Below are 23220 nucleotides of genomic sequence, written 5' to 3' on the forward strand. Positions count from 1 at the left end.
ACTCCTTCTAAATTCTTTCACATCTCCTCAAAGTTAGCATTTCTCCAATCAAAAATCTCAACCCTGGGTCCAGACCTATCCTTCTCCATAAATATATTGAAACTAATTATATTGATTAATTATATTTATAATTATATTGAAACTAATCCCTGGTACATCTTTTCCATCTGACAAGTTAGATCTACCTCAGGTGGTGAAACATAGGAAGATGAGCAGAAAGGAGTAGCCTTTAAAATTCACTGGGCATGATTGCCTCCTATAGTCCCTTCTTAACAGATGAGAAAATTCCACGTTTAGAAGATAGATAGATACTTTATTGATCCCAAAGGAATTACAGTGTCACAGTAGCATTACAAGTGCACAGATACAAGAATATTAGAAGAGAAGTAAGAAAGAATTTAAAAAAAGTTGCCTCTAACAGTCTAACAGGGGAGGGGTCATCACTTCCCCAGCTCTAAGTTAACTTATTATAGAGCCTAATGGCCAAGGGTAAGAATAACCTTATATCACACTCTCTGGAGCAGTGCAGATGTCTTAGTCTATTACTAACTGCTCCTCTGTTCAGCCAGGGTGGCATGAAGAAGTGAGAAACATTGTCCAGAATTGCCAGGATTTTCTGTAGGGTCCTTTGCTCTATCAATGCCTCCAGTGTGTCCAGTTTGACTCCTATAACAGAGCCAGCCTTTCTGATCAGTTTGTTGAGCCTGTTGGCATCACCCATGTTGATGCCATTGCTCCAGCACACTACCACATAGAAGATTGTACTGGCAATAACAGACTGATAGAACATATGAAGGAGGGGCCTGCAAACTCCAAAGAACCTCAGTCTCCTCCAGAAGTAGAGACAGCTTTGGCCCTTCTTGTGCACAGCCTCTGTGTTGGTGCTACACTCAAGCCTGTCAGCAAGCTGCACCCCTGGGTGAAGTTCAAAAGAAGTACTGGAAGAAATAAGCATATAGAATACACTCTGAGTTCGAAGTTCGAATTTATATTAAAGTATGCATTTATTATACAATCTTGAGATTCATCTCCTAACAGGCAGCAGCAAAACAAAGAAACCCAAAAGAAACTATTTTAAAAAAAGACGGTTGAACACCCAATGTGCAGAGAGAAAAAAAACTAATCATGCAAACAATAACCGCAGGCAAATAGCATTCTGAACTGAAGTCCCCAAAAAGAGTCTGAGACTCATAGTTCAGCACAGAGCTGAGTAAGTGTAACAAAGCAGCAAAATGAACTGCCCTGGCTTTTGCCTTAGGCCCCAACACCCTGGTCTTTACAATCTGGCCTGCTGATTAAATCGACAACCATTACTGGGTTCAGTCACCCTGATGCGCTCTGGCACCTGGACCCCATCACCTCAATTTGGCCTGTACCTGATTTTTTTCAATTTGGCCGGCGCTTAAATCTTTGTCCAAACATTTGATTCCGTTGCTTTGAATATCCTCACTGCCTCGATTCGGCCTGTACCCAATCTTTCCAATTTGGCCCAGCACTTAAACCAATCAATCCTTTTGTCTTTCTTACTCATGGCAACAGACCTGTGGCCTTGCCTCAGTTCTGCCACATCAGATTGCTTCCAAGTCCAAAAGGAAGTTACAGAGTGAATGAAGTTTAACATCCATTGCCAAAAGTGACTTAGTAGCACAATTACAAACCTAGTTGATGAAACTTTAAGGATATAGTTGCCCAACTGAATCTACAGCAGGTAGAATGTGAATTGGAATAACAGATAAACCTATTTGACTTCCTCCACAATCTTCTTGTTGCATATGTAATTATCTAATGATAGCATAAGTAGAAATGATTACCACACAAGTCCTTGTGAAGATAAAATACAATCTCCTGCATTGTAGCCACTATAAATGTGCTGAATGGAAAAAACCATAGAACAGATACAGCAGATCAAAATTGGATGAAGTACTGTGGAACATCAGCAATGGCAGAAATGTATACCACTAAAATCTATATCCTCATGATTTGGCCCTTGACAATTATCAAGTCAGAGTTCATATATCCAAAAACATAAGGTACTAGCCTGCTGAAATTGCAACATATGCCTACTACACACTAAAACTATTCAAAAGACACAACTTACTTACTTACTTAGTCTATCACCCCTACTGGGGCATAGGATGCTGACCAGTGTTCTCTGCCCTAGGCTAATCTTTCAGGTTTCCCCCAGGTGTAGCCCATTTTCAAAGATCCTTCCTCTTCCAGGAATGAGATCATTGGAGCTTTTGTAGGCTTTTTTTTTGTAGCTCTGGGTTTTTACAGGGTGACGTTAGTCGCATGCCCAGTCATTCAAGCAACTGTGCTTGGGATCATCCATGACGGAGTTAGACACAACTAAGCAATTTCTTAATTTATGGATTAGGTTGAAGAATTGCTACCCTACTGCATGAACAATGTTGGATAGTTAAAGAATGCTGTAGGAGTATCCCCATCTTCAACAATGGAAGGGACGCACATGTGAGTGATGAAGGAAAGAGTGAAACATTTGCAGGCATGTTCAGTAAAAAAAAAATGCTAAATACTGTAAATGACCCAACTCGGTTTCCTTTAAGATCCCCATTTTCAACCAGTTTGGGCATTCCATGTGATATCAACAATCGGAGCTCAGAACAGGACAATACTGCGCTTTTGTTGAACCAATATATTACAAAAGTTTCATCATGCCTTCTGTGCTCATCTATAAATAAAAGCCAGGATCCTTTGTTTTCTTAACTATTTTCATTACTTGCAGTGCCAATTTCAATTATTTATGCATGTATAACCACAAATCTTGTGGTTCTTATAACATTTTTAAATTGAACTCTAAAAGGGATGTTGCCTCTTTCTATTCTTTATATCAAAATGTATCATTTCTCAGTACTAACTTTAATCTGCTGATTATCTTTCTTCTCCACTTGCCTGGCCATATTTCTTTTGCATATCTTGCCCCCAGGTTTTCTGTCATCTGCAGATTTTAAAAATGTGCCCTGTGCAACAATGTTCAAGTTATTATTATTTGATAAGAAAAGTAGTAGTCCCAGTACTGACTCCTGGGGAATATTCTTAAAAACTTTAGCATGACACTTAGAAGAATTCAGTAAAATCATTAAAGGCAACATGGTTTTCTGAAAGAGCTTACTTAACTCATATCTAAAATGGTCAAGTTATTTTATGAGGAAATGTTGTACTATCAGGCTTGAAGTTCAAGAGTCAGCGAGCATTGTAATGAAGCACTTATGGTCCTAAGTGTTCTTGATGGGGTGGATGTGAAAGAAGTTCCGCTTTTGTGGGGGAAATATAAAACTAGAGAGTCGCTGTTTTAAAAATAAGGAGTTATAGTCATAGAGTCATATAGCATGGTAGAAAAACCTTTGGCCTATTAGCAATTTTGCAAATGCTGAAAATCTAACACAACAAATATAAAATGCCGAAGGAACACTGAAAGTTAGGCAGCATCTGTGGAGGGTGATGCACCATCAATAACTCTCTCTGAGACGTAAAGGCGAGATATCGGCTTTTATTGACTGGAAGAAGGAACAAGCAGTGGTTGACCACCTTACTACATCCTGGAGACAGAGAGGCCGGGCTCAGACCTCAATCGCCTTTATACAGGGGTCTGTGGGAGGAGCCACAGGAGCAGTCAGCAGGGGGCGTGTCCAGACAGGTATATGTAGTTCACCACAGAGGGAAATAAACAGTCGATATTTTGGGCAGAGGCTTTCAACTGGACTGGAAAGGAAGGAGAAAGAAGCTAGAATAACAAAGTGGAAGGAGGTGAAGAAGTACAAGCTGGCAGATGATAAGATGTATATTGAAGTTAATCCAATTTCCTAGTACCTCAATCATACTCTGTATCCATGAATAACTTGCCCTTTTGGTTTCTGATCAGTCCCACTTCTCTTACAACTTTTTCTTTTACTGATGTGTGCAAATTCTTTGGTTTCCCTTTTATGTCCACTGCCGGTCTTTACTCATGCTCTCTCTCTCTCTGTCTCACATTACCTTTTTTAACTTTCTATCTGAACTTTATGTAATCAGCCTGGTTCCCATTTTGCTAAGAAATTATACTTTCTTTTACTGCCCTATTACAATCTCCATCTTTTTAATCATACATAGTGCACTGTCTTTAATTTTACCACCTTCTCTCTCTTGGTAATATAACAAGACTCTGCTAAAATATCTACTTTTTTCAAGTTCAATTCCAGTTTGGCCTGCCAAATTTGATACCGATTCACCCCACCCAGAGAAAAGATCTGTGCACATCCCACTGAAACTGGTCCTTTACCAAATGACTTTTTATTTTGGAATGATCTATACCTTCTGTAGATTATTACAAATTTTGTAAACTCAGATCCTCATTTGCCCCTTATGGTGTATTAAGATCAGGAACAAAGGCCCAGTGATTTTAAAAACAGTGGGAACAGAAGCTTGAAAGTAATAGACAATGGACAGTAGGTGCAGGAGTAGACCATTCGGCCCTTCTAGCCAGCACCACCATTAACTGTGATCATGGCTGATCATACACAATCAGTACCCCGTTCCTGCCCTCTCCCCATATCCCTTGACCCCACTATCTATAAGAGCTCTATCTAACTCTCTCTTGAATGCATCCAGAGACTTGGCCTCAACTGCCTTCTGGGGCAGAGCATTCCACATACCCACCACTCTGGGTGAAAAAGTTATTCCGCATCTCTGTTCTAAATGGCCTACCCCTTATTCTTAAACTGTGGCCTCTAGTTCTGGACTCACCCATCAGCGGGAACATGCTTCCTGCCTCCAGTGTGTCCAACCCTTTAATAATCTTATATGTTTCAATCAGGTCCCCTCTCATCCTTCTAAATTCCAGTGTATACAAGCCCAGTCGCTCCAATCTTTCAACATATGACAGTCCCGCCATTCCGGGAATTAACCTTGTGAACCTACGCTGCACTCCCTCAATAGCAAGAATGTTCTTCCTCAAATTTGGAGACCAAAACTGCACACAATACTCCAGGTGGGGTCTCACCAGGGCCCTGTACAGCTGCAGAAGGACCTCTTTACTCCTATACTCAATTCCTCTTGTTATAAAGACCAGCATGCCATTAGCTTTCTTCACTGTCTGCTGTACCTGCATGCTTGCTTTCATTGACTGACATACAAGAACACCTAGATCTCGTTGTACTTCCCCTTTTCCTAACTTGACTCCATTTAGCTAGTAATCTGCCTTCCTGTTCTTGCCGCCAAAGTGGATAACCTCACATTTATCCACATTATACTGCATCTGCCATACATTTGCCCACTCACCCAACCTGTCCAAGTCACCCTGCATTCTCATAACATCCTCCTGACATTTCACACTGCCATCCAGCTTTGTGTCATCAGCAAATTTGCTAATGTTACTTTTAATCCCTTCATCTAAATCATTAATGTATATTGTAAACAGCTGCGGTCCCAGCACCGAACCTTGCGGTACCCCACTGGTCACAGCCTGCCATTCCGAAAGGGACCCGTTAATCACTACTCTTTGTTTCCTGTCAGCCAGCCAATTTTCAATCCATGTCAGTACTCTGCCCCCAATACCATGTGCCCTAATTTTGCCCACTAATCTCCTATGTGGGACTTTATCAAAAGCTTTCTGGAAGTCCAGGTACACGACATCCACTGGCTCTCCATTGTCCATTTTAATAGTTACATCCTCAAAAAACTCCAGAAGATTAGTCAAGCATGATTTTCCCTTCATAAATCCATGCTGACTCGGACTGATCCTTCTACTGCTATCCAAATGAGTCGTAATTTCCTCTTTTATAATTGACTCCAGTATCTTTCCCACCACTGACGTCAAGCTAACCGGTCTATAATTCCCTGTTTTCTCTTTCCCTCCTTTCTTGAAAAGTGGGATAACATTAGCCACCCTCCAATCAGCAGGAAGTGTTCCTGAATCTATAGAACATTGGAAAATGATTACCAATGCATCCACGATTTCTAGAGCCACCTCTTTAAGTACCCTGGGATGCAGACCATCAGGTCCCGGGGACTTATCAGCTTTCAGACTCAACAGTCTATCCAACACCGTTTCTTGCCTAATATAAATTTCCTTCAGTTCATCCTTTACCCTAGTTCCTTTGGCCACTATTACATCTGGGAGATTGTTTGTGTCTTCCCTAGTGAAGACAGATCTAAAGTACCTGTTCAACTCATCTGCCATTTCCTTGTTCCCCATAATAAATTCACCCGTTTCTGTCTTCAATGGCCAAATTTTGGTCTTAACTATTTTTTGCTATTCACATACCTAAAGAAGCTTTTACTATCCTCCTTTATATTCTTGGCTAGTTTACCTTCGTACCTCATTTTTTCTTGGTGTATTGCCTTTTTTGTTATCTTCTGTTGCTCTTTAAAAGCTTCCCAGTCCTCCAGTTTCCCGCTCATCTTTGCTATGTTATACTTCTTCTCTTTTATTTTTATACAGCCCTTTACTTCCCTCGTCAGCCACAGCCGCCCCTTACTCCCCTTAGGATCTTTCTTCCTCTTTGGAATGAACCGATCCTGCACCTTCTGCATTATTCCCAGAATTACCTGCCATTTTTGTTCCACTAAAGTACGGCGAGAATAGAAGTTAAAAACTGCAGGCTCATGGGGCCCTGCAAGAAACAGGCAGGGGCAGTTGGGTGTGGAATCAGAGACCTTGTGTATAAAAACAAGGAATCAGAAGTCCCGTGAAGTTAAAAACAGTGGAAGCCTGGCGTTATATCACATTTGGATACTGTACATCCAGTTACCTAGACAATCACATGGGTTGTGTCTTCAGCTGCAGCAGTTTGAACTTTTGAGTTTTGAAGTAAGAGAGGTGATTGGAGTCACTGTGGTGCATCCATGAGAAGTTTGTTGATAGCATATTTATTGAGGTGGCCACAATGACATTTGTACATGTGTAGGCAGAAAGTGAATGTGTACTTACAGAGTAACCAAAGCATGGTTCCTTACTGTGCTCCCTGTACACTCATGACAGTGTGGCCGGATTTTGCTCCAACACCATCTATGTTTGCAGATGATACAACTGTAGTTGGCCATATCTTAAATAATAATTAATGAGTCCAAGTACAAGATGGAGACAGAGAGCTTAGTAACATGGTGTCATGACAACTACTTTTTCTTCAATATCAGCAAAACAAAACATCTGATCATTGATTTGAGGAAGGGGGTCAGTGAACATGCTCCTGTCTACATAAACAGTGTTGGAGTTGAGAGCTACGAAATTCCTGAAAGTGAACATCACTAACAGTCTGTTCTGATCCAAACACGTAGACACCACAGCCAAGAAAGCTTACCAATACCTCTACTCCTCGGGAGGCTGTTCCCTTTAACCCTTACCAATTCTTCTCAACATATCATAGGAAGCATTCTGTCTAGATACACCACAGCTTGGTATGTCAATTTTTCTACAGGTGACTGCAAGAAACTGCAGACAGTTGTAGACACAGCTCAGCATGTCATGGAAACCAGCCTCCCTTCCATGTACCTATCACTGCCTCAATAAAGCAGACAGCATAATCAGAGATCCCACCCTACGCCAGAATTCTCTCTTTCCTCCTCTTCCATTGGGTAGAAGATACACAGGCCTGAAAGCATTTAACACCTGAACTGTAGGGGGACTAATATCCCAGCAGGAAGATTGGCTAGTGCTGCACAGAGGGGTTTAAACTAGAGTTGCAGGGTGTTGGGAACAAGAGTGCCAGAACAGACAGTGGAGAGGTTGTGGAGATGTGCTGCTAAGACCTCAGACAAAGTAAGGGATCAAAAGGTTGAGCATGGTGGAATTAATGTCCTGAGCTGAGTATATTTCAATGTAACAAGTACTGTAGGAAAGGCAGATGAGCTCAGAACATGGATCAACACATACGTTTATGATATTGTAGCCATAAGTTAGATTTAGTTGCAGGAGAAGCATGACTGGCAGCTTAATATTCCAGGGTTCCGCTGTTTTAGACACAACAAAGCGGGTAGGATTAAAAGGGGAGGGGTGGCGTTACTAGTCAGGGAAATATATCGGCATTGCTCAGTGAGGACAGAATGGACAGCTTGCCTAGTGAGACTTTGTGTGTGGAACTGAGGATTAAGAACGTATAACCACGTTAATGAGGCCATATTATAGACCACTCCACAGTCCGTGGGATTTAGAGCAACAAATTTGTAGAGAGGTCACAGACTTGCAAGAAACATAAGTTGTTATAGTGATTTTAACTTTCCACATATTAACTGGGACTCCCATACTATAAAAGTTTGTCTAATATGTTCATGAAAATTGCCTTAATCAATACATAGAGGTTCCAATGAAAGTGTACGATACTTGATCTGTTATTAAGGAACGAGACAGGGCAGGTGACAGAAGTTTGTGTATAGGATCACTTTGCATCTAGTGATCATAATGCCATTATTTTCAAACTAAATATGGAAAAAGATAGGTCTGGTCCATGGGTTGAAATTCTCAATTGGAGAAAGGCCAATTTTGATGGTACGTTTCTATGTATCAGAAATTATCTGGCAAGTGTGGATTGGGATTGGCCGTTTTCTGGAAAAGGTGTACTTGGTAAGTGGGAGGCCTTCAAAAATGAAATTTTGAGAGTACAAAGCTTGTATGCACCTCAGAATAAAAGATAAAGATAACAGCTTTAGGGAACCTTGGTTTTCAAGAGATATTTTAGTCCTGGTTAGGAAAAAAAAAGGAGGTGCATAGCAGGCACAGGCAGGTAGGAACAAAAGAGGTGCTTGTAGAATATAACAACTGTAAGAGAACACAAAAAAGAAATCAAGAGGGCTAAAAGAAGATGTGAGATTGCTCAAGCAGACAAGGTGAGGGAAAATTCTATGGGATTCTAAAGGTAAGTTAAGAGTAAAAGGATTTCAAGAGACATTGTTCTGAGGCAGAACAGAATGGAAATCTATGCATGGAGCCAAAAGAGATAGAGGAGACCTTAAATGGATTTTTTGCATCTGTGTTAACTCAGGAGATGGACACAGTGACTATAAAAATAAGTCAAAGCAGCAGTGAGGTATGCAGGTTACAGAAGAGGAGGTGTTTGATATATTGAGGCAAGTTAGGGTAGATAAATCCTCAGGGCCTGACAAGGTGTCCCCTGGGATCCTGTGGGAGGGAAATGCAGAAATTTCAGGGCTCTATCAGAGTTATTTAAATCATCCTTAGTGACAGATGAGGGACTGGAGAATAGCTAATGTTGTTCTGCTGTTTAAGGAAGGCTCTAAAAAATAACAGGAAATTAATTATAGGCTGTTGATCATGACATCAGTAGTGGGAAGTTATTGGAAGGTTTTCTAAGGGACCAGGTATATGAATATTTGGATAGATATGGAGATGATTAGGGATAGTCAGCATGGTTTTATGTGTGATAGCTTGTTCTTATAGAGTTTTATGAATAAGTTACCAGGAAAGTTGATGGAAGTCAAGACCATGGATGTTGCCTACATGGACATGTGGGAGGTTGGTCGAGAAGCTTGGCACTCAAGATGAGGTAGTAAACTGGGTTAGGCATAAGCTTTGTGGGAAAAGCCAGAGAGTGGTAGCAGATGATTGCCTCTTTGACTGGAGGCCAGTGACAAGTGGAGTACCGCAGGGATCAGTGCTGTGTCCATTGTTGTTTGTCATCTATGTCAATGATCTGGATGATAATGTGATTAACTGGATCAGCAAATTTGTGGATGACACCAAGCTTGAGGGTCTAGTAGACAGAAAGGAAGAGTATCAAAACTTGCAGCAGGGTCTGGACCAGCTGGAAAAGTGGGCTGAAAAATGGCAGATGAAATTGAATGCAGACAAGTGGGAAATGTTGCACTTTGGTAGGATCAAATGGGGTAGATCATGCAGTGTATGATAGGGCACTGAGGAGTGAGAAAAATTGTTGTCATGGTGGTGTAATATAAATGGAATGATATGACTTGGATTAAAACTGGGAACTTCAATGGTCTATCTAGATGGGCCTAAAGGCCTGCTTCTGTGCTGTATTTTTCTATGACCCTATGACTTGGCTGAGGAATAGCTTCTACTCTGTTGTTATAGGACTATTATACGTTTGCATGGTATGATAAGGTGGACTTGTGACTTCACAATCTACCTTGGTATGATCTTGCACCTTATTGTTTACCTGCACTACACCTTCTCTGTAGCTGTAACCCTTTATTCTGCATTGTTAATTCACCTTATTCTACCTCAATGTGCTGTGTAATGATTTGATCCAATAAATAAACTAATTCTATTTCCTCAGGGAATTATAGCCAAGGCCAGGAGCATGCTACCATGAATGGCTTTGCTGCATACAAGGGGAGGAAAAAAAGTAAGATCACTAGTTCAATAGTTAGTGGGGCAGACAATAATTTTGTTGATGTTGTACAGTTCTTGTGTCAGGATTATAGATATCACTGAACAGCAGTGGAATAACCTGAAGTATAAGGATGAATAAGTAAGCAGGTGTGATCTATATCAGTACCAAGGACTTGGTAAAAAGAGGGATGAATCCCTGCAGGCAAAATTTAGAGACCTTGGAAATAGGTTAAAAAGCAGGACCTCAAAGTTAGTGATCTCCAAATTGCTGCCAATATAATGTGTTATTTGATAAAAATAAAAGGAAACCAGAGCAATTGAATATTGGCTTAGGAGATAGTATAGGAAGTAGTGCATTATATTCCAGAATAATTAAGGTAGTTTCTGGTAAGATGGAATTTCTACAAGCCAGAGGGATTGTACCACAATGAGGATCAATATCCTCATGAGGCAGATGGGAACATTCACTTTTGGTTTTAGGGAGGAGTCTGCAAGAGACAGTTTGAATGGGAACCTAAGGGTAGAATAGGAAGGAAGGGAAGCTAAACTGGCAATAGAAGATACCGCTTAAGTTAAAGGAATATTTAGGAATACAAAGTGAAAGGCAAAAACACAAGTATAGGGCAGTGGGTACAATTAATGAGTGTATCTAGCTGAGACCTGTAATTGGGCTCATACAAGCACAGTCGAATTTTGTGATAATTTTCTAAACTGGAGATTTAAAAAAAATTGTATTCAATAATGTGTATACTAAAACTTAATGAAACACTGTAATCTACAAGTTAAACATTTTTGCAGCTATTTTATTCTTCAAATCTCAGAAAGTTGATGGATGAGGGAGTCAGTGAGAGTACTTTCACAGGGCTGAGATAATACAAGCCATAATGGTCCAAGCATATAGCAAAGAATTCAACTCCCAAATTCAGTTGTGTGACAGTCCTTGATATCAAAGAAGCATTTGCCTGAGCATAGCATCAAAGAGCCTTAGTTAAATGTCTGAGGCAATCAAGGGGAAAGACTCTAATAGTGACTCTTGTAACTTGCAAAAGAAAATGGTTGTGATTCTTGGAGATCAATCAACTCAAGGTGTCACTATTGGATTTTCTCAGGGCAGCATCCTACTAGGCCCAACTATTTTTGGCTGCTTAATCAGTAATCTTTCTTCCACTCTAAAGTTAAAAGTGGGGATGTGGGCTGATGGTTAAAGTTTCTCCAAAGCCTTGCAAAATTTTGACAAGACTTCTTTACTGTTTACTTCAATCTTCATGCAATTAAGTCCAACCTATTTACCTACCTAATTGCTTGCTGTTCATTTATGTTTCTTTCCAGAAGTAAATACTGGATCTTGCATCAATTCTACATAATCTTTTGTTTTAATCATGAAAGTCCTAAATTTAAAAGAAACAGAAAATACTGTAAAGCACCAGCAATTCAGGCAGCTTCTGTGGAAAGAAAATCAGTACTATTCATTGCACAAATGCTGCCTGATGTGCTGAGAGTTTCTAGCATGTATTTTTTTTAAAGATTGTGAATCAGAATCAGGTTTAGTATCACTGGCATGTGTCATGAAATTTGTTAACTGAGCAGCAGCAGTTCAATACAATATATAATATGAAAGAAAAAATAAAATAATTAATCAATTACAGTATTCTTGTATTGAATAGACTAAAACGTGCAAAACAGAAATAATATATATATTAAAAAAGCGAGTTAGTGTGTTCACAGGTTCAATGACCATTTAGGAATTGAATGGCAGAGGAGAAAAAGCTGTTCCTAAATCGCTGGGTGTGTGCCTTCAGGCCTCTGTACCACTTGCCTGATGTTAACAGTGAGGAAAGGGCATGTCCTGGGTGCTGGAGGTCTTTAATAATGGACGCTACTTTGCTGAGACACCACTTCTTGAAGATGTCCTTGGTACTTTATAAGCTAGAACCCAAGATGGAGCTGACTAAATTTACACACCTCCGCAGCTTCTTTCGGTCCTGTGCAGCAGCACCCCCGCCCCTTCCCCACCTCCCATATCAGACAGTGATGAAGCCTGTCAGAATGTTTTCCACGGTACATCTATAGAAATTATTGAGTGTATTGGAATGTTTTAGACTCTGGATGTAGATTTAATTGTAATAGTAAATAGGATACTGCATTTAGTATCCAAAATATTTGTTAGATTATGAGGAGAGTGCCGGAGTGAGCGTGACTAGCCAGGATAGACCGGAGGGGCCAAAAAGCCTGCTTCCGTCCTGTAATTAACATATGGATATGACTGAGAAAGTAAATGCAGTCTCTTGTGCCCACCAAAGAAAGGAATATGTTTGCCCAATAAATTGAGGTGAAGCGAGTTGGGAGTAACAGATATTGCGAACCCATATCCTCTGGGCAGAATTCCGTGGTGTTTACCGTCATTTTAACAGCAGCCAGTCGCAGCAGGTCGACAATGTTACATAGCCGCAGTCGAATTGCTAGAGGTGGCCCTCGCTCTGGCCTGATTTGTCGTCACTGTGTGAAGCAATCTGACTACACGTTATTGCGTTGCAGCTTTGCAATAATTTAGTTTTAACTTCCGTACGTTAAAAATAAAATCAAAGTGTGTTTTGGAATCGAAGGCGGTTCAGGATAATGGGTGGTTACACACCGGCGGGGTCCTGGTGCTGCAACAGTCCGACTTCTTTGGGTGCTGCAACAGTCCGTCTACTTTATGGGTCTGGCCAGTATTGATCTAAACATAGACTGAGCTCAGTTCACAGTCAGGCTGAACCCGAACCGGTGCCAGGCAAAACCCCGACGAAGCCTTGGTCAGGCGAGACCGAGCTTTATCCAAACCAAACAAGCGGGAGCTAGGCCTGCATCTCAGTGTGACGCTCGGGACGGGACCAGTGCAAGAGCACTCTCGGACGCAGGCAAGATGAGCAAGGAAGGTACTTTAGCTATTGCCTTCGGTCCAAGACTTCAGCCCGTAACTTACGCTGAACAGTCCAAGGCTGGCTCAACGTGTTTGGTGATCGGTCAGATTTAATTTGAGACGATAGCTTTTTGGTTGGGTTGGTGGTTCTTGTGAGCGAACATCCTAAAATTAGATTGACGTTCGTTCATGGAACAAATATTAGAAACAAATTGGAAAATCTTTGCCATTCTTCAGTATGCACTGTACTTCATTCGCGCAGAGAATACATTTTTAGGTATTTGAATAATACACTGCAGTTCAAGTATTTTGCCATGTTCCAGATGATGTTAAACCCAAGAAGCACAGAAACAGGCCTTTTGGCCCTTCTTGGCTGTGCCGAACCATTTTTCTGCCTAGTCCCACTGACTTTCATCTGGACCATATGCCTCCATACACCTCTCATCCATATACCTGTCCAAGTTTTTCTTAAATGTTAAAAGTGAGCCCGCATTTACCACTTCATCTGGCAGCTCATTCCACACTCCCACCACTCTGTGTGAAGATAATCTGAGATTTTGATGCCCAGGAACTAGAAGCTGCTCATTCTTTCTACCAACTCACTCCTCGATGAGGACTGCCCCTTCCCAAAGTCCTTGGTTTTGCTGATGATTGAGATTGTTGTTGCAACGCCACTCAACCAGCAGTTTTACCTTGCATGCCTCTTTGTTATCATCTGAGATTTTACCAACAATAGTGGTGTCATCCAGAAAGCTGTAATAGTGTTTGAACTGTGCTTAGCCACACAATCGTGAATGTAGAGAGGGTGAGCAATAGGCTAGACATGCATCCTTGAAGTGCACCAGTGTTTGAGTGTTAGGAAAGAAATGTTATCACCAATCGGTACTCTGGTATCCCTTTGAGGAAGTCAGAGGCACGTGTTTAGAAGCTTACTGATTTATAAAAGAGGATCATGCTATGTAATGAGATTGTGTCCATTGTTGGCTTGTTGTCGTATTCGACGAATTGCACGGTTCCAGGCTGGAGGTATTTCGAGCCATTGCAAACCTCTCGAAGTACTTCATTATGGTAGACTGCTGCTAGTTGATAGTCATTGAATCAGCTAACCTGATTGTGGCCCAACTTTCCACATTTATGTCAATGTTTTAAATGAGGAAACAATCTAATATTTCAAGCTTGCTGAGGGTACAAAAATAGCTGTGATTAGGATATAGAGAGGATGCAAAGAGGGTTTGAAGCAATTTAAAAAGTTGAGTGAGAGGGTCAGTCCACTACAGTATGTAAATGTGAAATTATCCAATTCATTTGGAAAAACAAGGCATAGTGATAGACTGTGAAATGTTAATTATGTAGGAGTATTGATGTCTTTCTGCACTGGTCACTGAAAGCAAACATGCAGAAGAAGCAACTGGTCAAGAAGGCAAATGATATGTTGGTCTTCATTGCAAGATCTTTTGAGTATGAGAGTGCTTGTGGTGAACCACACCTGGAGAATTATATGCGGTTCTCTTGTCCTCACCTAAGAAAATAGTTGCTGTAGAGGGTTTGTAACAAAAGTTGAAAAAAAAAGACTCCTGCAATGATGCGGCTGTCATACAATAGAAATTAGATCAACTTGGCTTGTATTTACAAAGTTTAGAATAATGCGATGAGATCTTACTGAGACATTAGATAATTTTGGCTGGGCTCAACACATTGGATGACAAGAAGGTTGGTTCCCTTGGTTTTGGAGGTGGGGTGGTATTCAGAACTTGTTAACAAGTTCTTATAATGTAATCCAGCAGACCAACTGGTAGTGTTTTGGGAGATAAATATTGGGCAGTCTTAAGATATAGACTGAGACATTCTGGAGGCTGATTTAGAGAAATGTTCGCACTGTGGGAAATATGCAGAATTCTCTGCCAAAGAAAGTTGTGGATGCCAAATTGTTGAGAATATTTTTTTTTAAATGGTAGTTCGGTCTCAGGACCATATTCCCATAAAACTTGATGCCTTTAGAGTTAAGAGCAGGGGCTCCCAAATTTTGTTATGCCATGGACCAATACCATTAAGCACTGTGGACCCCAGGTTGGGAATCCATGGTTGAAAGGATAGGCCATGATTGTATTGAATCATGGAGCAGGCTTGAAGGTTCATATTATCTACTACTGTTTTGTGTTTCCAACAGAGTTTAAAACTTGTTAACAGCAAGTTCTTATGAATTGTTTATCAATTGTTTATGGTACTATTTTGGGAGATAAATATTGGGCAGGTTAATCAGAATATGGATATAATCTTTAATGTTTTTGGAGTAATGTTCTGACACCTCTTTGGCTGGCTGGGAGACTAGATTATGCTTTTGATGATATCAGCTCTGTGATATTGTGTGTTTTCAGTACTGTACTGATGGTATCAGCTAGATTTTTTTGTGCCCTTCTCTTTTACCTGTGCTTATGCAATCTAGATTTGCTACAGCATTGATCTGGCTGACTTTACAGAATATTGATCCCATGTACCACAAGCACAGTCCATTTGTTACTGCTTTGTGTCCTGCTCTGAATCATCATTTACCAATAAGTCATAACTGATAGTATTTAAATAAACTGAATATTAACACTGGCGGTTTATTTCCATCCATCATCAGCTGGCAACTTTCACTTGTATATCATATTTATTAAAGCACCGTTTCCCAGTGTACTTTACTGCGGTATATCAAACAAAATTTGATGCTAAACCATTGAAGTGGATAAACATGAGCTTGATCAAAGATGTAGATTTTGAGCATATCATAAACTACCTTAGGAGTAGTAACATAGATTCTGCAGCTACTATAAATCTACAGCAACATAGACAAAGTGCTGGAGGAACTCAGCAAGTCAGTCATTGTCTATGGAGGGGAATAAGCAGTTGTTATTTCAGGCCGAGACTTTTAATCAGAACTTTGCTCCATATAGCCAACAAAAAAAACAAGCATGGTTATGGCCCATGCAAGTGCTCGTTGCTACAACTTTGATTTGTTGAAAGTGTGAGGAATCAGAAGAGAACTTCAGTCTCCAGGGTCTTGATGAAAGGTCTCAGCCTGAAATTTCAGTGTTTATTCATTTCTATAGATGCTGCCTGACCTCCTGAGTTCATCTGACAATTTGTGTTTGTTGCTCTGGATTTTCAGTATCTGCAGAATCTCTTGCAATTGCAGTTTGTTGCCCTGGAATGCCTATTCCTGCATAGGAAATGGTGGTGTTTAATGACTGGACGTCAATAGTAAACATGAAGTGATAGGGGCCCAAGGAATTGGAAGTGGTTAAAATGGTGGCGAGTGTGCAATATATTCCAGATGGATTTTGGACAAGGTAGAATGTGATGGTCAAGTTATGAGGACATGAGTTTAGTTAGATAAGAGCAGTAAGAAACAATGGGACTACCAAGGTAATACTGTTTGTGAATCTTCAGTAGGAGATAGAAATAGGGAGTATGGATTTGTGAATTATCAGGTTGGAGGTTGTAGAGGGGATTTCCTGAAGTGGTCAGATGTGCGATGGTACAGGAGATAGCAGCCTGAAGTCCTTTGGTGGGGTTTTGGTCCAGTAATAGGTATGAAGAGATATCGGAGAGCTGTAATCTTCAGAGATCAGTTGACCAGAAAAGAATAGCATTGCCCTTGTCTGTGGGTTTGATGATGAGGTTGGGTTGATAAGGAGGGAACAGAGTTCTGCGTGTTTAGAGATGTTGTGGTTGGAGTGGGTGAGGAAGGAGTAAAAGCAATTAGAAATGAGAAATCCTATAGTAGATTGCTTGCTGTACAATAAATACTGCTTCCCATCCAATAAACATCCACCCAAAGAACCTAGAAAATTCAGACAACTTTATAAATTTTGGGAGCCACTTCTGAGCGAAAGCAAACATTACCATTGACTTTTAGTGCACAAACAAGAGTTTTTGTCTTTGAGGAAATGAGTGTTCGTAGCTGAAACTCAATGTTTTGTAGCTGAAACTGACACAAAGCTCATAGATACAAAGATAGTGATCTTTACCTTGCCATCCTGAGCTTCTGAGAAATGGACTGCCCTACAATAGCCTTCTCAAAGTACTATAATATGGCTTCTAATGTTCCCCCTGCACAATGTTCCAAATTCAGTGGCAGGATAAGCAAGTGAACAAAAGCATGCTTTCCCAGCTAATGTCCTCAGTGCTGAAGCCCTAGTTCTGCTCAGTGGGTCAGCCAAGTAGTTAGAATGTTGACCATACTTTTTAAAGCTTTGTTCTGGCAAGTAATCAATAGAAAAAAAAGGAATAATTCTTTCAAATCGTTTTTGAATAGGTGTTATATCTCATTGACCTATGGTATCCTTAGCCCATAAACCCTGTATCTTAAGAAGCATTTGAAATTTCATGGAGAACCTGGACTCCATAAATTGAGAACACACAGAATCCCAGTGTAAATAAAATGGAAAGCCTGCAGCACCTCTCAAATTACATGCCTGACCTGTGCAAGTTCCTAATTATTAAACTGTGTTCTAAAACTTTTCTTCATATTAGGTACTAAATAGCTTTTAACCAGTGACCTTCTGAAGTCATTTTTACCATTCAAGGATGCATGTAGCTCTTCATGTTACATTAGTCAGGAACATATGACAGAAATTTGAACAGTCTTAAATCCACATTTGTTTAAAATTTTCAGGGAGTAGGAACATTGATTAAATGTGCAACAACCAGAACCCTGACCGATTTTAGATAAATAGATAGATAGATACTTTATTCATCCCCATGGGGAAATTCAACTTTTTTTCCAATGTCCCATACACTTGTTGTAGCAAAACTAATTACATACAATACTTAACTCAGTAAAAAAATATGATATGCATCTAAATCACCATCTCAAAAAGCATTAATAATAGCTTTTAAAAAGTTCTTAAGTCCTGGCGGTAGAATTGTAAAGCCTAATGGCATTGGGGAGTATTGACCTCTTCATCCTGTCTGAGGAGCAATTATACCAAATGCCAATTATACCAATCAAAGTAACTTTACTGTTTGTTATTGTGAACCTTTAAATGAATTCTAAAGCACTTCTTGCTGTAAGATCAAAGATTTCTAATTTGGATAAACTTTATGTTGAAATACCTAGCGTCTGTGTGATTCAAATCAATAATATGACACTGTAATCTTATTGCTTCATCGGGGCAGTGCATAATCTGATTTTTTTTGTTGCTGGTTAGAACACTTATGAAACATTGCAGAATTTGTTTAGAATATTGATAATGATCTATAGAAATAGAATAATTTTTGTATCTGCGAAAGACACAATGTAATTCTCATATTTTCCTTTGAGCTCAGGTAGGTTTCGAAAGAGAAAGCATGACAACATGCAGCCTCGAAATCAAAAAGAGGAAGGACAGAGTAAAGTAAACCCATTGTCACCAGTGCTGTTATCTTTTGAGTGTAAGTGTGTTTTATTGATCCTCAACTTTTATTGTTACTTGCATCAAATTTTTAGTGTTCAGCACCAGTCAAGATCAATTTTGTCCTATCATTGGACTAACACATTGGGGTCAACACAATGGAGGAAAGACTGAGAACTTGATAAATAGGAATGCTAAGAAGGATACAAAGAAACACAATATGATAATGAAAATTCAAAAATAGAATTACACAATGCATTTAAGCAAAATCTCATTTCACAGCCATTAATATCTGAGATAATTCCTTCCAAAAATGTTTACCTCAATCTTATTGAAGGTATGAATTGTTGAGATTTTTATGTGCTCCTCCACCAATTATTACTTCACTGAAGTGACAGGTTTGACAGTGAGTATCAGAAGCTGTACAACCTTAGCAACATTAGACTGGAGTCCAGTCCTATCTTGCCTTAAATCCACATTTTATGTAAGCATTCTGGATGTTTGATTCTGAGTAAGAATGCTGATTTATTCTGCATCAAGTCAGCTAAATTCAAAAAGGTTCCTTTATAGTTTTATTCATTTAGTGATACAGCGTGGATTGGGCCCTTATGGCCCAATGACCCTCAACACCAAGCAGCCCACCTATTTTCCCCTTGCCTAATCACAGGACAATTTACAAAGACCAGTTAACCAACTAAGCAAGTAACACACACAAAATTGCTGGAGGAACTCAGCAGGCTAGGCAGCATCTATGGAAAAGAGTACGATCAATGTTTCAGGCTGAGACCCTTCAGCAGGACTGGAGAAAAAAAAGATGAGTAGATTTAAAACTTGGGAGGAGGGGAGGGAGAAACAGAAGGTGATAGTGAAACCAGGAGGGGGAAAGGTGAAGAAAAGAGCTGGGAAGTTGATTGGTGAAAGAAACACAGGGCTGGAGAAGGGAAATCTAATAGGAGAGGACAGAAGGCCATGGAAGAAAGAAAAGGGGGGTGAGGAGCACCAAAGGGAGGCAGGAAAGGAGATATGGTGAGAGAGGGAAAAGGGAATGGAGAATAGTGGAGGGGGAGGCCGCATTCGCTTGGATTTCCAGCATCTTCAGATTTTCTCTTGTGTGACGGAGATTTATGTTTTGAGGATTAGGACCAGCTCATTTGAAGAAAACACCAATATTGGTGTTTAGTTTTCTGAACAGTGTTGGGAGAGTTGCCGATTATTTAGATAATTAGAGTAGTATTTTATGGATATTGCTATAATCTGCTTGTATATACATATACAAAAGGATGTTCACACCCCTTTGTTTCAGTTAAATTTTGAATGTTTTAGTAATTTTTTGAATGGTGAAGGCACCAAGGTTATGGCTATAAGTGATCAGAGAATATGTGTTGATTATTTTCAAAAACACATATCTGCTATGGGAATATTGACAGTTAATGCAATGATAGTTTACAATATGGGTGTGCTGTCAGTCATTTCCATTCCTGACAGAGCCAAAGGCACTCCACAAATGTAATTCTTGTCTTTCCCTGCTAAGCATGGTCTCTGATTTTTGACTTTTTATTCCACATTTTCAAAGTTCTAAGTACATACACAGTTGCAAGAAAAAATTTGTGAACCCTTTGCATTTACTTGATTTTCTGATCTTCATGTAAGTTGCGATAATAAACAAACACAATTTGCCTAAACTAATAACACACAAACAATTGTACTACTTCTTGGCAATACTGAGTACACCATTAAAACAGTCACAGTCTAGGTTCAAAAAAGTATGTGAATCTGGGGGAATGCCTTCTGCAAAAGCTATTTGGAGTTGGTTGTTCCCATCAGTGAGATGAGATTGGAGGTATGGGGTGTAGTGTTGTCCTGCCCTATAAAACACACACACAAAGTCAGGTTACTGACAGCCTGCACTTCTCACGAAAGTTCTGTTTATGTGCATCATGCACCATACCTTGATCAAAACTACTTTCAGAGGAGCTTGGAAGAAGAATTATAGAGATACATGAAACTGGAGAAGGCCGCAAAAGTATTTATAAAGACCTGAGAGTTCATCAGTCTACAGTAAGAGAAATTGGCTACAAATGGAGGAAATTCTGTACTGTTGCTACTCTCCCTAGGAGTGGTCATTGTTCAAAGATCACTTCAAGAGCACAACATGAAATACTGAAGGAGGTGAAAAAAGAACCCAGCAAAAGACCTGCAGAATGTCTAGAACTTTCTAAAGTCTCTGTTCATGTATCTACAAGAAGAAAAACACTGAACAAGGATAATGTTCATGGAAGGACACCACTGCTCTCCAAAAAAAAATTCCTACACATCTCAAGTTTGCAAAAAGCCACCTGGATGTTCCACAGTGTTCTGTGAATAGATGAGACAAAATTTGAACTTTTTGGCAGAAGTACACACTGCTATATTTGGAAGAAAAAGGGCACTGCACAACACCACCAAGACTTTATCTCAACTGTGAAGCATGGTGGAAGGAACATCATGATTTGGGCCTGCTTTGCTGCCTCAGGGCCTGGACAGCTTGCAATCATTGAGGAAGCATTGAATTCAAAATTGTATCAACACATTTTACAGGAGAATGTCAGGGTAGCGGTCCATCACCTGATGCTTAATAGCAGTTGGATGATGCAACAAGACAATGATCCAAAACAGAAGAGTAAATAAACAGCAGAATCGTTTAAAAATAAAAGAAAATTCACTTTTTGCGATGACCTAGTCAGTGTCAGACCATAACCAAATTGATATGCTGTGGCATGACCTGAAGAGGTTTGTTCATGCAAGGTATTCCAGAAATATTGATGAAGTATTCCAGAAATATTGATAGCTTTGTATGGAGAAATGGTCTAAAATTCCTCCTAGTCATTGTGCAAGTCTGAGCTACAGGAAACATTTGATGGAGGTTATTGCTGCTAAAGGATGTTTTATCAGTTATTAAATACAAGGGTTCACGTACTTTTTCCAGTCCAGACTGTGAATTAAACTATATGTTCAATAATGACATGGTAAGTACAATTGTTTGTGAGTTATTAATTTAGGCAGATTATGTTTGTCTATTATTGTGACTTAGATGAAGATCAGACCACATTTTATGAGTAATTAATGCAAATTAATGTAATTAATGGGTGACTAAAAAGGGTTCACAAGTTTTTTATTGCAACTTTATGTATTATTTGCATATTCACAGTTGTCCTTTTACCTGTTTCAGTGCTCAGCGAGTAACGTGCTAGCCTGTGATTCAGAATGACGTGGGTTCAAATAAGAACAAATAATTCAAATTGGCCTTCAATGAAGTAGTAAGGGGGTGACAAACTTTGGGTATCATTTTAGCTGAATCGTGAAAAGTCCTTGGTGATATTTACAGAAAAGAAAGAAATTAATTCTGGCTAATCTTCCTCTTTTTCGGAAAAAATGGTAAATCATTTGAAATGACTTGATTATGGAAGTATTTTGTATGTGTTAATTGTTTGCTGCATTCACCCACATGAGTGTAGTAACTATTTCACAAGTAATTAACAATGAAATAATTATTATTAAAGAATGAGAAAGCATTAATTTTTATCCTTTCATTATATTTTCTCGTATATTTGCAATTGTTCAGTTGTTTTCATAGGTAAAGGAAATTAGACTAGCACCAATTATATCATTTAATAATAATTCCCGGCTCTTTGAAATTTCAGGTTTTTAAAAAATAAATATATATTCATGCAACATTTGGAATTAAAATCTGAATAACCCCTCTAAGAAACTGAGTGTTTAATGTTTTGAAATTTTTTCTAGGTTAACCAATATGTAGATAACAGGAGAGAAACCTTGTTTTATAAATAGCTTAAGTAAATCACTGCTATGGAGGTTACCTTGGGTTTCATTCTCTACCTCAGGGATTTCTCAGGAAGTGCTCTTCAATGTTAACAGAAGTGAAACATGCATCAGTTTCTATTGTTCACTAAAAATTACATATCATTTGCAGTGAATGGGTCATAGGGTGCTCACTAAATTGTGTTTATTAATTATTGCCCTTATTTTGATCAGCTTTTCAAAAAGAACTTGATGCAAAGCATGATAAACATGAGAGGCTGGTTAAACTCAGTCGGGATGTTACCATTGACAGCAAACGCACTATTTTTCTTCTTCACAGGGTAATCAGGTATGAGATCTTCATTGTACTTATTTGATTTTTAAAATATTTAATACATTGAAATTATTGTTTTATTTCCAAAGCAGATGTGTCTCAGTGTTGCCCACATGAATTTTGATGACTTTAATAAAGACCTGAGTATGTACACTTAGTGGCCACTTTATTAGGTTCACCTGTACACTTGCTCGTTATGCAAAATCTAATCATTCAACCATGTGTCAGCAACTCAATGCATAAAAGCATGCAGACAAAGATAAGAGGTTCAGTTGTTGTTCAGACCAAACATCAGAAAAGGGGAAGAAATGTTATCTACAGTGCCTTTAAAAAGTATTCAGCTCCCACAACTAATTGCATATTTTACTGTCTCATTTTCTAAAGTAAGATATATTGAAGTTGGATTTTTGAGCTAATCTACAAAGCATTGTGCATTATGTCGAATAAACAAAAACTTCCAAAACCTGTCAACAATTTACTAAAAATTAAAAACCAAAATTTTGAGGCTGAA

The 23220-nt window shown here is 39.3% G+C and overlaps 1 protein-coding gene across 8 annotated transcripts in view; it reads left to right on the forward strand.

Annotated features, from left to right (window-relative positions):
- Positions 1-23220, forward strand: part of tsnax (translin-associated factor X) — a 133274-nt gene that overhangs the window by 21437 nt on the left and 88617 nt on the right. For 4 of the 8 annotated variants that reach the window (XR_012100275.1, XM_073056669.1, XM_073056673.1 and 1 more), the window contains exons 2-3: positions 18508-18617; positions 22610-22724. Coding sequence is in view for 7 of the 8 variants with exons in the window: in XM_073056669.1 (XP_072912770.1) it covers positions 18508-18617; positions 22610-22724 (225 nt within the window). In the remaining variant the exon portion in view is untranslated. Of the gene's footprint in view, positions 1-12917; positions 13219-18507; positions 18618-22609; positions 22725-23220 lie in introns of those variants that run through there. The other 4 variants (XM_073056671.1, XM_073056668.1, XM_073056672.1 and 1 more) reach the window with 4 other exon arrangements.

This window comes from Hemitrygon akajei, chromosome 9 (genome assembly GCF_048418815.1).
Source record: "Hemitrygon akajei chromosome 9, sHemAka1.3, whole genome shotgun sequence".
NCBI classification, from domain to species: Eukaryota; Metazoa; Chordata; class Chondrichthyes; order Myliobatiformes; family Dasyatidae; genus Hemitrygon; species Hemitrygon akajei.